The sequence below is a fragment of the Rhinoraja longicauda genome, chromosome 1 (assembly GCF_053455715.1).
Source record: "Rhinoraja longicauda isolate Sanriku21f chromosome 1, sRhiLon1.1, whole genome shotgun sequence".
In the NCBI taxonomy this organism is placed as follows: Eukaryota; Metazoa; Chordata; class Chondrichthyes; order Rajiformes; family Arhynchobatidae; genus Rhinoraja; species Rhinoraja longicauda.
The window spans coordinates 95,900,295-95,918,358 of NC_135953.1; the positions used below are offsets into that span (position 1 = coordinate 95,900,295).

General features: G+C 40.8%; 1 protein-coding gene across 35 annotated transcripts in view; it reads right to left on the reverse strand.

The window, feature by feature from the left end:
* The window catches only part of LOC144595313 (ankyrin-2-like), a 447,988-nt gene that overhangs the window by 109,589 nt on the left and 320,335 nt on the right, over nt 1–18,064 (reverse strand). For 21 of the 35 annotated variants that reach the window (XM_078402942.1, XM_078402778.1, XM_078402881.1 and 18 more), the window contains 3 exons: nt 7,447–7,549; nt 6,932–7,035; nt 2,371–2,418 (listed from right to left, as the gene is read on the reverse strand). In XM_078402942.1, coding sequence (XP_078259068.1) covers nt 2,371–2,418; nt 6,932–7,035; nt 7,447–7,549 — 255 coding nt within the window. The remainder of the gene's footprint in view (nt 1–2,370; nt 2,419–6,931; nt 7,036–7,446; nt 7,550–18,064) is intronic. The other 14 variants (XM_078402935.1, XM_078402911.1, XM_078402950.1 and 11 more) reach the window with 3 other exon arrangements.

The following is an 18,064-nucleotide window of genomic DNA, read 5'->3' on the forward strand; positions in this document are numbered from 1 at the left end:
GAATGCTTTCAAGAGAGAGCTAGATAGAGCTCTTAAGGATAGCGGAGTCGGGGGGTATGGGGAGAAGGCAGGAACGGGGTACTGATTGAGAATGATCAGCCATGATCACATTGAATGGCGGTGCTGGCTCAAAGGGGCGAATGGCCTACTCCTGCACCTATTGTCTATAAGAGGCAGCATTGAAGACATTTTGAGGCAAGGTTAAAGAGGGCAGCAAACAAAGTAAACGGAGCAACGCCAAAATCCACGATGCAAATCATCACCTTGGTTCACTGTCAGCAACTGAAGAATAGCTGAAACAGAATATGTATGTAAGCACATGGAGAGCAGAGCAATAGAAAACCAGCAAAATTACTAGAGAAGCCACATGGCTATGATAACAGGATTATGGCAGGCAATTGGCAGGAAAAGTGTGAAAAGCAGTTGTCAGGAGAGCAAGATTAGTGTTGATCTTTATTGGTGATGGCTTCCAGGCTAACGGACAAGTAGAGAATTTCAGAAAAGAAGTTAAAAAGATGAAGGGGCAATGCATCTCTTGGTTGGAAAGGAAATGAAAGCTAAGGCCTCGGGGGACAGGAGGGAAAAGGTTTCGTTGTGGAGCCTGCTTAACTCTAACAAGAAAGCAGCAGCAACTCTCTGCTCAAAACGAATCAAATACCCCCAGAGTCACATTTATTTAATTAGATTCTGATCACCAATAGTGCGTGATATTCCACTGATTCAGTTGGATCTTAAACTTGAAAAATTCTTCAGGTTCATCTCAAAAATAGCTGTTTAGTGTTGAGATTTGTGCAGATGGTTAACCTGCTAATTGATTATTTGTTTCAATTGTCAGGGTTTTGCTAAAGGAGAGGATTAAAATGCAATATAATGTTCCTATAACAATAACAATTAGAGGACTTTAAATATTTATTAACAAGCAAATAATCATGTGGCAGATCACAGGTCTTGATCCAATAAATCCTTTTGGTTTTTTTTTAAACAGGAATATTTACTTGGTTTGCTCATTATTACTTTGACAACAGAGCACCGATCCAGCAATGGGATAACCAAACAAGGTTAAACTTAAACTGTGAATAATTAACTGAAAACAGATTCTTAAATAGGCATAGAAAGATGTGATCCTATTGTGGGCAAATGGGATTAGTACAGACAGGCAAAAAGGTTTGAATTCATGTGGTGGGCCAAATTTCTTTGTTATATGACTATATTTCAAGGTAAGGTGTTTTTCAGTTCAGTGAAAGAAGATTCTACTAAATAATAAGTATTAATAATGATAAATAAAAGCATCGCACCAAACCGTTCCTTTAATTCTTTGAGTTTTTTTCTCCCTGGTAAAGAATTTCCACAAAAACAATGCCTTTCTGCAGTCTCAAACATATTGAAGGGTAGAAATTCCTCTTCTTAGTGAGTGCACAACTCAGACCTGCAAATCATCCTGAAAGCCGTTGTAACTTTGAGAAATTAAATTGGCTTTATTATTGGAGTCAAGGTTGAGAGTGTGCTTCACTGCTGAAGGCTGAAGTAAATAATGACAGAATATGGAAATATCACATAATTGTGATAACTGGATATTAATTTTTATTTGTTTTTTCCTTCACGGCTCCATTCACATGGAAGAATTGTTTTTTAAATTATAATCTCAATTACTATTACCAACAAAAGATATCAAAAGTAATGTATGACCAAGTGATTTTACTCATCTTATTCCACATTCTATGTTTACATGGACATCAGAAGGAGAAGTACAAGGGATTGTTTTCTGCAACAGGTTAATATTTTCACCTGTTGGAGATGGAAGCAACTTTAATTTTTACTCTGGTTCCCACCTGTCTGCAGATTAAGATGTCTTGGCGATGTTATCGAATGCACTATCACGTTCTGCCCACATCTGGTAGAAAACAACAGCCAGCCTCCAGGAATATCAGATGATTAAAGTTTATTGATAGGTACCCAAAAAAGGTTGTTTGGGTGATGTGGCAACAAAACATTTTTCTTGAGACTTGCAGGAACACAACTTGTGTTCTGCTTGTCCCCCACAAAGGAAAGCACCAAATCTACCTGCAGAGCAATTGGTCTGGGCTTCGTTAAGCAGGTTAGGATAAAATTGCCATCAGATCCCATGAGAATCCAAATGGCAAAGCGAAATGGTCATTATAATTTTACCAGCTGTGGATGAGCATCCTAACCTACTATCTACAATTATCTTTAATATGTGGATTTGGTGGGATCTGGGTTGTTTGCTGGTAGGTAAGTAATCTGGACTATTTAATGTGCTTAACACTCTGAAAACACTGGATGTTTGGGTTTAATACCTCCTCCCGCCTTATCCCAAGACAGCCCAGACAGATAGGTTAAAAGTCTTCTCACCCTGCTGGCTGTAAGGTTCCTATGTCTTGCACCATCTTGCTCCAGTAGCTGAGGATAAGATACAAAGATGGGAGGCAGCAATGGGGGATTTAAAAAAAGATGAATAAATGGAGGGGAACAATAAAGAAATGAGAAGTAAATCTAACCATAGCAATCCTGTCAATTTTACAGATACTGAAAATATTATTGCATTCCATACAACTAAAAAGACAGTAAGAGCCATTGATTAAAAAAATGTTTTGATTTGGAAATGTTTAGACTATTTAGTTTTGGTACTGAAAATATGCAATTAATGTTTCTGCTACCGGACCTTAAATGTGTTGGTTCCCTTTGTTTACTTTCAGCCTGATGCACAAATTAATGATAAACGGTAAAAAAAAATTAAAATGTGGCAGTGGAATGGATGTGTTTCAAATCGAACTAAAACAGAGTTAAAATGCATGAATTTTTAGTTAAAACTGTACAATGCCAAATTAATTCAAGACCAAGCTCCGTTTGCACAGCTGAGCCTTGGGGAAATGGATGTTTGATTGTCCCCACCAAGTAACCTACTGTATTTGTATTTCAATCAGATTGGATATCAGTCATTAATAGGATTTAAACATTCTACCATGTTAAAAATGTAAGCAGAACTCAAAATTAATTGCTCGGACTAATTGGATGAAATACAGTAAATTGTGTAGCACAAAGTAATGTTGATGAACAGAGATTAGTAGTCCAAATCCATCAGGCAATAGGGTTGGTAAGAAACATATGGCTAATAGAATGAAATAAAAGTATGAAAACCATGAACAGGGTAGATAGTTAAAAAAAAATCCCCATGATAGTAGTATCTAAAGCAAAAGGGCATAGGTGTGTGAGAGGAATGATTTTTAAAGAGGATTTGAGGGGTAAGCTTTTACACACAGTGGTTGATATCGGTAATGTGCGATCAGAGGAGGTGGTGAAATCAAATACAATGGTAGGTTTAAGAGGCATTTTAGACTGGCACTTAAATAAACAAGTCATAGATGGATTTATATCCTCATGGAGGAGAATGGGAATAATGTAGATGGGCACAAATTTCAAGATGGAAGTTGGGGCCTGAACTCATCATTATCGTGTTGTACGACTCTGATTTCTGAATCTATGAATGTGGTTGGTCTGCTTAATCAGCAGGTCCATCCATTAAAATGCTTTAGGGCAATTCAGTTGTCACTTGGCAGGATACTTTTTCTGCAGAACTTTCAAACCAGGACCAAGACCTTGCTTGGCTGCTGGTGAGACGGATGTTCCCTTGAAGCACCACAGAATCTTAGCTGGGAAGTCATCAACTTCCTGGAATGTGCACGATTTCTTGGAAAGAGATGAAGCGGTCTTTATTGTGGTTCATTCGAAATAGCCAGTTCCCAGGGATAGATGTGTAGGAAGGAATTGGAGATTCCTTCTCACTGGGGCAGGCAGCATCACTGGAGAGAAGGAATGAGTGATATTTCGGGTCGAGACCCTTCTTTCAATGCTGCCTGCCCCGTTGAGTCGAGTTTAGTTTAGTTTAGAGGGACAGCGCAGAAACAGGGCCTTCGGCCAACCGAGTCTGCGCCAACCATCAATCCTCGCACATTAACGCTCCCCTACTTACACTAAGAACAATTTACACTCATTACCATCCATTAACCTACAAAACTGTACGTCTTTGGAGTGTGGGGGGAAACTGAAGATCTCGGAGATAACCCACGCGGTCTCTGGGAAAACGTATAAACTCTATACATACAAACTCCATACATTAGTAGTCGGGATCGAACCCGGGTCTCCGGTGCTGTAAGCGCTGTAAGGCAGATACTCTACCGCTGCACCACCGTGCCGCTCTTAACTATTCCAGCATTTTGTGTCTATCCCAGGGATAGATACTGAGGCAAATATCAACTACTACTGGAGGATTAGTAACCGTGTGGAAGATTCTCTCTCTGCATAAAAGTCATTTTTTCAATGCATGGAGATACTTGTTCCCCAATGTTATGGATTGGCATATTCCAAGCTTGGCCTGGAGAGACTATTTTGCAAATCCTTGGAATATCTTTCCCTCAGGCCGGGCTTGGCAGTAGTGCAGGAGGGGAAAAGTGGTGCACCTGGCAGAATACTGATATTACTGTGATATGGTGGGCGCTAGGGGTGTTTGGGAATGGGGCAACTTGGCCAACACTTTGAAGGAGGCATCAGATGCTGGGGTTGGCAATGCTTGAATTGATTGTGAATTGTAACTAATGGCAATAGATTAGTGATTTGGACTGCAAATGTTTGAACTGTAGGAGTGGTAGGAACTGGGCATTAGGGCTGCCATTGTTCAGAGAGAAGAGGAAATGGGACTGGCAATATGATAATCATTACTTGAAGGAGATTCTGGGGATTGTACCTAAATGCAAATGAACACAAGAAAATAGGAGCTGGAATAGACAACTGAACCCCATGAGCCTACCTCTCCGTTCAACAGCTGATTTGTATTGGCCTCAAATTCTCTTTAGTTTAGTTTAGAGATACAGTGTGGAAGCTTAGAGATACTAAGTGTACGCTGTCGATCCACCGAGTCCAAGCCAACCAACGATCATCCATACACTGGTTCTATCCTACACACTAGGGACAATTTACAGAAGTCAATTAACCTACAAACCTGCACGTCTTTGAAATATTGGAGAAAACCAGAGCAGCCAGAGAAAACCAACAGTCACAAGGAAAACATCCAAACTCCGTACAGACAGCATCCATGGTCAGGATTGAATCCAAGTCTCTGGCGCTGTAAGGCAGCAAGTCAACTGCTGCGCCACTGTGCCGTCTCTTCTGTGCCAGTTCCCGAAAAACTTCAATCTATCCTCAAACACTAATTTCCTTGATTAGCAATATTTGAAGAGAGAATTGAGGTTTGAAACTGATATTGGTTGATGGAAGAATTGGGCATAATTGGAAGGGATATTGTAATGTTTTGTTCTATGATTGATGATTGTGAGCGGAAATGTTTAAAGCAAGGAATTAGGGAATGAGCCTGGCAAAGTTTGAAGGATGGCTAGGACTGCTTTTATTTGAAGGAGAGTTCAAGGATTAGGGACTGGCAGTGCTTGAAGGGACATAGGAGATCAGGGCTAATGTCTGAAGGTGGATTGGAATGCTTTACTGGCAATGTGCTGAGTGATTGCCGATTTGAATTTACAAATTTTGAATGGGCGATAGATGATCAGATCAGAAATTGATAAGGCTGTGCAAGTTCAGTTGTTGAGTTTGTTCAAAACAGAGATCCATTGGTTTCCGAATGTTAAGTGAATCAAGGAATATGGAGATTGTGCAGGAGTGTGCATTGGAGATAAGTGATCTTGAACTTGATGAATGGTGGAGCATATTTAAAGGGACAGAGATGCCTACTCCTTCTCGTGTTCATTATGTTCTTACATTTCTCTCTGGCAGAGAACCAAAATTGGACAGGAATAGTTTCCGTGACTGGGATTAGGAAGAGAGATGGGGAATCGGAGTGGGACGGGGTGGAGGTTGGAAAAAGGGAAATGAGGAATCTGGATTCTCAATGGGAGTGATTGTAGTGTCAGGGAATCCATCTGAGATGGTGATACAGTTTAATTGCAATTTTGGGGTTGGGATAACCAAGGACAATGTTATTACCTGGAAGGCATTCATCTCTGTTTTAACATACGGGTATAAAGATGATGTCTCAGGAGTACACACCAACAAGTTCTTCCAGGAGTACACACCAACAAGTTCTTCCAGGTCGAGGTGCTAGCTTTCAAAAGGTACAAAACATGGGGAATGACCCCATTCTGGGTGGCCCTAAATGACTTCAGAGTGACTCAGTAGAAGAAATATAAGGATGAATTTTTGGAATGATGCGAAATAACCCAGACATCTTTACTACTGTGTATCAGTTGCGTCATGCTTAAAATAGAGCATTATCCAATTGAATTTTAAACATGAATTTTAATAAATGGTGATCAGATTTGTAATTTTTGAGATCTGTTTCAGCGCCTTTAAAATTTAAGTTTCAGGTATTTCCAACGTCAGTATAACTAACCATTTCCCAAGATAGAAAGCTTCATTTAGAAAATATTATGGAGTACACTAAATAGGGTGGAATACTCATTGAAGTGATGTGGTGCTAAATGCACAAGTTGAGCTGAACAGAACCAGCTCACTGTGTGAAAAGTACATGTCCTCAATTGGATTTACGTTTGCCTATCCCATACATATGAGGTGCCTTTCTCCTGCGTTTGATTATCACCCCCAAAGTCTGTATATCACTTACAAAAGTATAACACTAAGGATTTACAGAATCTTTTAAAAAAGTGCTTTGATTTTGAAGTATGCAAAAATAATTTCAAATATGAAGGATGACCAGTTTTAATAAAACAATGTTATTCTCTCATTTAAGTATGAAGGATACAAAAATAAGATGCATTTAAGAATTTGTTGATCAGCTGACTCATTCATACTGAATGCAGAATAACACAAGTTAATTTTTCAGCTGCCCCACAAATACACATACTGCTTCACATTATTTCTGTCTGTTAGATGTGTTTGCATGTCTCACCCTGAATGTATTGGGCTGGAAGAGAGCGCCACATTGTCCAAGTTCTCTGTTTCCCAACTTAAGCGATGTGTGGAGTCCTTCTCTGGGCACTTAGCCAGAGCCACCTGTAATTTCAAAATAACATTTCCTTTTAAATCCCATTTTTGAGACTGGTTACACATTGACAATAAAATTAACGCTACTGGGCACACATTTAATGATACAAGTCAATTTCGAAAGACATTCAAAGCCAATTGGATCCAAAGTTATCATTCTGAGAACATTAAAAAATCTTACAATAAAAGCCTGTACTGTTTGTCTATACTGCCTTTTTGGAAAAAAACAAATACATTGCTTCATTAAATTGCTTTTTTAGTTATAATAAAAGTAGAAAATATACATTATTTGAAAAGGTCCTGAATTAAATTTTAAAGGAAAATTATCAAAGATGTGGCTTTATTTTGTAAAAATGCTTTACTTTTAAAAAAAAGGTTTGAATAGACATTAAAATAACACGTATTTATGAAGTTACATACCTGGCTACTTGTAGCTGTGATTAACTCTTCAATCATGGCACTGTCTCTATGGTACGGACCATGGCTTGGTGTGTTGGACCTGTCTGAACTGAAGGATCGCAGGCTGATGGATTAGCCAGTTGCCGTGGCAATGCAGCAGCACAGCCATGCAGTGGAATGGGCAGGAGAGTGAAGAAAGCATGCAATTAACATTTTGCAACTTCCAGGGGATTTAGGAGCTAACAAAAGGAAAACAAAAATAAGCCTATGGGGACCATTCTGTATATTCAAGTCAAAATATTCGTTCCAGACATTCTGGGAGCAGCTAAATAAAATTACCCACAAAGCCTTTTGATAACAATGGATCATTTCAACTGAGTGAATCATACATTCTGGCCTTTGAAATCTAATAGGCTATATCAAGAGAATGTTTGAATAACCATGCTGTATTTTGATTTTGTTCCAATTAAGGTAAACAAATTTATTCTAAACATGGAAACAAAGTGTAAAATATACCCCGTTGTGCTTTGTCAGATACAAAGAGATTGCCGTGCATCAGTAGATCATACCTCCTTCACATGAAACAATTTAACACTTCATTCAAGCTGATCTAACAGAATCAGAAGGCTTTAATGGGGATTTATTTCTGGAAAATAACATGCTTGCAAACAATTAAAGAACAACTCCAAGAATCCCAAAATGCGATTAGCTAGTTCTCCTTTGGCTTTGTATAAGCTTTACAGCAACATAAATGCAGATTATTCAGTGGAAACCCCTGGAAGGTACATGGAGGCAAGTGGTCGTCCATTACATGCATCTTAACGTAACCATGTGACTATGTTGTGCACTAAAAGTCTGCATAAGCCGGTGCTAACTATGAGCTGAATTCTATGGATGGTGTTCTAACCCTATAGGTGTTCACAGATCTACTTGAGTCACGTCATGAAGAAGTCAGATTACTTGAGATATTATAGCAGGGAACTGAAAATTTCATCAAGCCAAATAGTTCGCCATGACAAAAAAGTATTGAATATAGAAGTTGGGAAGTTGGTACAGTTGTACAAAACATTGGTGAGGCCACATTTAGAGTATTGTGTTCTGTTTTGGTCGTTGTTAAGCTGGAAAGTGTGTAGAGATGATTCACGAGGATGTTGTCAGGGCACAAGGGCCTGAGCTATTGGGAGAGGTTGAGCAGTCTAGGACTTTATTTTTTGGAGCGCAGGAGGATGAGGGGTGATCTGATAGAGGTATAGAAGTTCATGAGAGGAATAGATAGGGTAAATGCACAGTCTTTTACTCAGAGTAGAGGAATCAAGAATCATGGGACATAGGTTTAAGGTGAAGGGGGGGGGGGGGTAAGATTTAACAGGAGCCTGAGGGGCAACATTTTTTACACAATGCATGTATGGAACAAGCTGCCAGAGGAGTTAATTGGAGCAGGTACTATCACAACGTTTAAAAACCATTTGGACAGGTACATAGATAGGATAGGTTTTGAAGGACGTGGGCCAAAGGCAACAGGTGGGACATGTTAGTCAGCATGGGGAAGTTGGGCTGAGGGGCCATTTTCCACGCTCTGAAATAAGGTGATGCAAGTGAAACATAAAGAACCTAAGACTTGGAGATGATTTGTTCGAACACACTCATCTAAAGGTGTGAGAGTTGCATAATATGGTCCTGATTAAGGTTATCCGTTATTGATAGTGTATTCAAACAGCAGTGAATTGAAAATTTAGGACTTTTAGAATTGAGTACTATTCTGAGAAATAGAAACAAGGAACCGCAGATGCTGGTTTACAGAAAAGGATACAAAGTGCAGGAGTACCTTAGCAGGTCAGGGAGCATCTCTGGAGAACATGGATAGGTGACTTTTTGGTCTGGACCTTTCCTTAGACTGATTGTGGGGGATGGGGGATGAAAGCTGGGGAAGAGAAGAGGTGGGACAAAGCGTAGCAGATAACAGAGGGACACAGGAGAGAGGGGTTTTTGATAGGCAGATGATTAGAACAAAGGCCGGATATAAAAGCAGAAGGTATGAGACACTGATTGAGGAGTTGCAAATTATGAAGCCAGAGGCAGGAATGTAGGAGGGGGGAAGGGAGAAATAGGTAAGAGTCTGGGTGGGGCACAGGCAAGGGGGATATGGGGGAGGAAGGGGAAGGGAGGGGAGGGGGTTGTTAGAGGTTATCTAAAATGGGAAATTCAATGTTTAAACAGTTGGGCTGTAAGCTACTCAAGCAACATATCAGGTTCTCCAGTTTGTTTGTGTGGCCTCACTCTGGCAATGGAGGAGGCCCAGGTCAAAAAGGTCAGGAGAAAGGCCAATGGTAAGGTGAGTTGAAATGGTTAGCAAACAACTCTCAGACACCTCATACCTACCCTTTGACCATGACAATATAGACGAGCATCTCGCCATCATCTCCCAGGCTGTTTCTGATCTCATCGCCTCTGGCGATCTCTCCTCCAGAGCCTCCTATCTATCATTCCCCAGCCCCACAATGCCTACTTCAATCTCGTCTCCAAAATCCACAAATAAAAGTCCCCTTGCAACCTTATCATCTACGCCTGCTCCTGCTCCATTGAACTCATCTCCACATACCTTGATTCCATCCTATCCTCCTTTATCCAGCCCCTCCCACCTACATCCAATACACCTCACATGGCCTTTTAGTATTCAGCAACTTTCAATTTCTGACCCCCATTGCCTCATCTTTATCATGGAGGTCCAGTGCCTTACACCTCCATCCCCCACCAGGAAGGTCTCAAGACCCTCTGGTGCTTCCTTGAAAAGAGACTCAATCCATTTCCCTCTACTAATACTTTACTCCACCTGGCGGAATGTCCTCACCCTCAATAACTTATTTTTTGACTCCTCTCACTTTCTCCAAGTCAAAGGTGTAGCCATTGGCACTTCCATGGGCCCCTGCCTTTTTGCCAATTACGTTGAACAGTCCTTGTTTCAGGCTGCAACAGCGCCCTCTCCCTCTGATCCCTTTAACTGGCTGACAGGCCAGAAGAGGCCAATTCTGAGCATCACTGGTAACAGCTGGGTCCAGTTAGCTGAGATTGGTTGGCCACTTGAGCCTTGTCAGCCCACTCCCTATAAAACCCAGGCATTTTGGGGAGAGGGACAAAGTGGAATGATTTCCTTTGAATTGTGTCCCTCTGTCGCATGTTTGGGGATGTCTGAGCCACTGAGACCACCAGTGCCACCATGTGGCCAAGACTGGACTGTTGGGGAAGAAGTGCTAGACAGCCAGTGCCTCTACTGAGGCTAAGACTGAGTGGCTGGGGCAAGCCTGAAATGCCAGTACCTCTTCCTGCCCACAAACAGCGAGGGACTGTGCCCACACACAGAGGCAAAGACTAGCTGCCAGGATAATCCAGAGGCTGTCGGGGTCGCCTCTTTTGGCCCTAACCTGAGCTGCCAGGAAGAAGCCTCCACCGCCAGCACCTCCTCTTGAAGCAAGAGTGAATTGCAGGAAGAAGCATGAGATCGTCACGCCTCCTCCATCAATGACCAGGACTAGGCTGCTGGGATAAGCCTGAGATCGCCAGTGTCATCGCACACGTGCTCTGACAGTGAGGGACAGCGGTGGCATTCAGTCCTGGATTTTCTTACCACTGTAAATAAAATATATCGTGCAAGTTCAACCTACTGCGACTGTCTGTGTAGTCACTGCTCAACCCAACATCATTCCCATTTGCCACATGTCATACACTGGCATCATCCCACAATTCCTTCACCGCTGCATTGACAATTATATCGGGGCTGCTTTCTGCACCCATGCAGAACCAGTAAATTTCATTAACTTCACCACTGTTCCACCCTGTCCTCAAATTCACTTGGACTATCTCTGACACCTCTCTCCCCATTCTTGATCTCTCTGTCTTCATCACATGGGGCAGGCTACTGATTGACGTCTACTATAAACCTACTGACTCCCACATTTATCTGGATTACACTTCCTCCCACTTTGTCTCTTGCACAGACACTATTCCCTACTCACAATTCTTCTGTCTTCACTGCATCTGCTCCCAATATGAGGCTTTCTATTCTAGGATATCCAGAGATATCCTCTTTCTTTAGTAAACATGTTTCCCCCGCCCCCTTCTGTGATAGATGGATCTTTCACCGCATCTCCTGCTCCCTACTGCCAGACGGAACAAGGATGGAATTCCCCTAGTACTTGCCTTTCACCTCACCAGCCTCTGCATCCAACACAACATCCTCCAACATTTGTTTCACCTCCAACTCGATCCCATTACCAGTCACATTTTCCCATCAATACCCTTTTCTGCCTTCTGCAGAGACCACTCCCTTCGCAACTCCTTGGTTCATTTACCATTCACACACAAACCATCCTCGTAACCCCTGCCCCTACACCTCCTGACTCGCCTCCATCCAGGGACGCCAGCAGTCCTTTCAAGTGAGACAGATATTCACGTCCACCTCCTCTAACCTCATCTACAGCATCTGGTGTTTCCAAGTTGGCCTCCTGTACATCGGCAAGACCAAGCATTGACTCTGTGACTGTTTCACCAAACACTTGCTCTCGGACCGCCAAGGCCTACTGAATGTCCTGGTTGCTAACCATTTTAACTTCTTCTCATTTCCATACTGACCTTTTCATTGACAAAGTGAGGACACACACAAACTGGAGGAACAGCTCGTCAAATTTTGCTAGGGTAGTTGGGAACTCTTCAATTTTAGGTAACCTTTAACAATCCCCTTTCCACCCCTTTACTCCCCTACCTTCTCCTTTATGTACCTCACCTGGACTCCAATCTATTTCTCTCTTTGCCCTCCCTCTCCTCCTACATTCCTTTCACTTTCACAATTTGTAACTCTACAATCAGTCTGTCTCACACCCTCTGCTTTTATCGTTTGGCCTTTGTTCCAACCATCTGCCTACCATAAGCTCCTCTCGCCTGTTACCTGCCATACTTTGTCCTGTCTCTTCACTCTCCCAGCTTTCCTGCCTGCCCCCCCTACAATCAGCCTGAAGAAAGTTCCTGACCTGAAACGACACCTATTCATGTTCTCCAAAGATGTTTCCTGGTCCGTTACTCCAGCATTTTGTTGTTTACTATTCTGAGAAGTTGGCCAACTCAATCAGAAAATTAGTATACTTGGACATAGTTGTAGAGCTTAACAGTTTTCCCAATTTCACAACAAATTCTGGGCCTCTTTTTGTCCTCTATTTCCATAGCTCTGTTTTCTAGAATTACTTGTCCCATTATTGCTCCAAGATTTCAAGGTAGAGAGAGTCATGCAGCATCAAAACTAACCCTTAAGGTCAAGATCCAATTGCACTAACCCTACACAAATCCCCATTTCATTCCCTGGCATTCCCATCAATTTTCCCAGATTGTACCTGCACAATAGGGGCAATTTACAATTGCCAATAAATCTACCAACCCACAAATCTTTTGTTTGTTGGAGGAAACAGGAACACCCAGAGAAAACTACACAATCAGAAGGAGGACTTGCAAACTCTACGCAGGCAACACCAGAGGTCAGGACTGCTGCAGAGCCACTGGAGCTGTAAGCCAGTAGTGTTACTAGCTGGGCCACGGTTCCACCACTACTTTATACCTTATGTATAATCTCTTAAAGAACCTTATCATTGACTGCAATTCTGTGTTCCTCGTATCCATTACTTCCCACTTACTTCTCTTTTTGTATCCTAATTTGGTCATCTTCATATTTGTAAAATTTCCTACACAAATAACGTGCATTTTGGCAGCTCTTTTAATATAACAGAATTTTCCATTGGGCTCTTACTTTTTAGTTTTAGAGATAAAGCGCAGAAACAGGCCCTTCAGCCCCACCACCTCCGCACCGACTAGCAAATCCTGCACACTAACACTATCCTACACTCTGGGGACAATTTACAATTATACCTAGCCAATGAGCCCACAAACCTGTAGGTTTTTTGAGTGCAAGGGTGTGGCGTCCTACTAGGACCATTTTAGGAATTCTGTCAATGATATCTAGAATTATGGCTCCTTGTTTGTTTACCTCAATTAAAAAGTACTTCTTTCATGAATAATCCTCGCAGAACCCTGCATTCAAGCAAATTCTCCACCCATTTTGTACAGTTGATATCACGGTGACAGCCTATCCTTAAAAACATTCCACTGCAGCAAACAATCTATTTTTTAAAATTGGAGTCGATCCCAAAAAGATGCTGTCATAGGGATGAACACAAGAAACCCAGGAATAACATTTATTTTTTAAACAATAAAAATGGTCACTCTCCAGCATCCTGTCATATTTTTTTAATATATTTCAAAATATACTTTATTCAAGAATAAATATATACAAAACATGTTCCTTACAAAACTCCATTCAACATTCTCGGAGGCATCCTGTCATATTTACCACAATATGGAACTCCCGCCCAGCCTTCAATAAAATAATGTCCTGAAAATATTGGCATCCACCTAACCTTCTTACAATGACCTTTGTACTTTGCTTAGATTTTGAATCAAATATTCAAGATGTCAGCGTATATAATTTTCTGAAAAGTCCCAATGAAAATTATACGTAATCAAACAGCGATCAATAATTTTATAAAGCAGCGAGTTTTTCTTTGTGATGCATTATATTTTTTGCTTCGGCACTTAGTATTCTTTGCGCATTTCTCTGTTATTTTCACTGAGTGGCTCAAGTAGAAATGTGCTCTGAAGGGGTTAAGAGCATGTTTTGTTCATTCGAGTCTAAAGATAGCAAGGTCAGTGATGAAGATGTAAGGGAGAATTGACGCTGTGCCACCCCCACCCCCCTAGCGTTAAGTATTACCTTAAGGTGGCAGCTAAATAAGTCAGCGTAACAAGAAACCTACATGGATGGATTCAGTACATAGTCTATGTGGCATGACAAAAGATTATTAATGGACAGACAAATCATGTAACCATTTTCAAAGGATCTTATTAAAGCTTTCATTAAAAGCAATCCAACATTTAGAAAATAACATTCATAATTTCTATAGTTACCACATAGGTTTTATCTATTTCTTAACAGGAAAGCAGCATATGTCAGAAACAGCAGTAATAATATTCAGTATAAACACTAAAATAGGTGATCACGGTAAACAGTATATATATATGTGACTGCCAGCAAAATTAAAAAAACTGTATTTAAATTTGTTTTAACAACAAATACCTGGAGGAAAACAAAATGAGTCCCTGCAGCAAGAATGTATTCCTAAAAATATACACCCAGCAACCCACTGCTGTGGAAAAATATAAAATAATAATCAAGCTTCAACCCAACTCTCCCCTCCCACCGTTATCAAGTCAATCATTGGTAGGCTCCTGCTGAATAATCTCAGCTGCTGAATCTCAGGCCAGCAGTCACAAAAAAAGGAAGGCAGTATTGGCAGCAGTTTCAGCATTATTCCAGTTTTCTAACCCCAGCTTGATGTGAGCAGCTCAGCAGCAAACATTCAAAACCATCAGAATGATGCAGCCATGGAAATAGGTCTAGTGCACAAAGTGAAAGCCTCTACCCTCTACCACAAGCAGCATTGTTGTATCAGCAAATGTGGATTGCAGACAGCCACAGCACTGTGACATTATTCTTGTGTCAAGACCACCTACCTGTTTACAGCACTGTGAAAGCATATGGAGCGAAAACAGCACTGATGGATGAGTGGCAGAACAATGATGACAGAAATTTTTCACATACACATACATCCACCCATGTACATACACAGCCACGTACTTATGCTCACAGTTGTATATATTCACACATATAAATACACTCATACATAAATATTCAGACAGGTAAATGCACACCCCAACACATACACGCACACACTCACACATGTACGCGTTCACATGTGTACATACATTTACGCAAATACATACGCTCACACATATGCATACACACGTGTACATGCGCACATTTACATGCTCACATATGCATTCTCACCTACAAGTATAGTCACACACATACAATCACACGAACGCACATGCATATAAACACACAGAAACATGCATGTATGTGCATTCACGCATACAGACTCACCCATTCGCCCATGATTACACATACGTGCACACTCGCATGCATATATATGTACATATACTCACATATGTACATACTCACGTGCATCCACTCATATGTGTACATATACAAATACATACTCACATGTACATGCAACAGACATAACACATGAATGGGCACATACTCACGAATACATATACATTCACACGTTTATACACATATGTATTCATTCACACAGGTACATACATTCACACACACACAAACACACATCCACACTCACACATGCACATACTCACACATACATAAACTCACACACACACGTGAACTCACACATATACATACATTCACACACAAACATCCACTCACACACAAATACATACATACACAAACATATACATACTCACATAAATGATTACATAACAATGTTAACAAACAGACAAAAAAGTGCTATTTTTACTATTAATCATGTATTGATATTATGCATTCAACTGAACAGTTAGAAGGATGGAGTTTTTTCTTGGAAAACTCAGAGCATCAACTCAAAAAACCCAGACACACTTTACTGACACTGAGATACAGACATACCCATTTAGAATAAAACATAAAAGTCAGCAGAAAATTTGTCAAAAACATGGTTAGTAACAGATAATGGCAACATCCAAGGCCTCATAATTTTATATGCAGATTGATACTTTGCCAAAGTACTAAGCTATATATTTTTAACAATCTAATTCAGCAATGTTTTCATTATTCCATTAGACCTTATCTCTCTTTCTCTTCACACAGATGCAACCTGACCGGGTGAGCATTTCCAGTATTTTCTGTTTTTATTTTAGATTTCTAGCACCTACAATTTATTTTTGATTTATGCACACATTCTGATGCAGGGCTGATGCATACATTCTGATGTTGGGTTGAAGCACACACATTTCAGAACCAATATCAGTAATGACCATGCTAACAATTTGCAAAAGGTCAAACTAAATCTCTATCCATCCAAGAGTCCATCCATCCAAAAGTCCACTTCAACAATGTTATGTGCAATGAAATTCATTCGACGAGATCATTTTGCTGAGATATTTGAATGAGTGGCAGTAAAAATACTAATTCTCCCACAAATCTTCGAGACCCAAAAGAACCAAACTGAAACTTACACTGACTCTCATTTATTCATTTATTTCATGCAGCATAGTTATATATGGATTTTTTTAAGTTGCCTGGGTGGTAGAAAGGCTGCTCAGTTCATGTGGCTCCTAATTGCCAGGTAGAAATGACACTTCCTTAGAAACTGAACTAAATAACAATGACTGAAAACATATTTTTAAATACTCATGAAAAATAATCCTATCAATTATGAACTGACAGTTCCCAAATCAATGTTGTGGCTGACTCAAAGATGAGATTTTAAACCACATTAGTTCCAATAGCCACTATTCCATACTTCCACAGCACTGTTCAACTCTGCCAGTTTACCTTCTGCTCAAGCATTTATCCAAGGCATTATTACCTCTACTCTTATTTCTACTATTGCTCTCCTGTCAGGCCTTCCATCCTTCAGCCTGAATTAATTCTGCCGAGGATTGTTCACCCCACTGTTATAGAGTCATACAGTCATAAGGCATGGAAACATGCCCTTCGGCCCAACTTGCCCATGTCGACCAAGATGCCCCATTTACACTAGTCCCACCTGCCCGTGTTAGGCCTATATCCCTCTAAACCTTTCCTATCCCTGAACCTGTCCAAATGTCTTTTGAATGTTGTTATAGAACATGCCTCAACTACCTCCTCCTGCAGCTCATTCCATATACCTATGAGAAGAAGTTGCTCCTCAGGTTCCTATTAAATCTTTCGCCTCTCACCTTAAACCTATGTCCCTGATACCCGATTCCCCCTACTCTGGGTAAAAGACTTTGTAATTAGCCTATTACTCTCATGATTTTATAGACCAGAAGATCATTCTCATGCTCCTGCACTCCAAGGCCTAGCCTGCCCAACCTCTTCCTGTGGCTCAGACCCTAGAGTCTTGGCAACATCCTCATAAATCTTCTCTGCACTCTGACCAAAACTGAACACAGTACTTTAAATGTGGCCTCACCAGTGACTTGTACAACTGTAACGTAGCATCCAAACTTCTATACTCAATACCCTTACTGATGAAGGTCAATGTACCAAAAGCCTCCTTTACCATTTATCTATCTGTGACGTCACTTTCAAGGAACTATGTACCTGCAATCCTAGACTGGTCTACAACACTTCCCAGAGCCCTACCATGTGCTATGAAGGTCCTGCCATGGTTTGACTTCCTAAAATGCAACATATCACACTTAGCTGCATTAAACGTCATTAACCATTCCTCAACCCATTTGCCCAGCTAATCAAGATCATGCTGTAATTTTTGATACCATCTTCCCTATCTACGATACTGCCCACATTAGTGTCATCTGCACACTTAACATTTATGCCTTCTATATGCCATGTCCTCATTCTCATTCAAATTGTTGATATAACCCACAAAAAGCAATGGGCCCAGCACTGATCCCCGAGACACACCACTAGTCACAGGCCTCCAGTCTGAAAAAGTATCTTCCACCATAACCGTCTGCTTCATAGAGTCATAGAGTGATA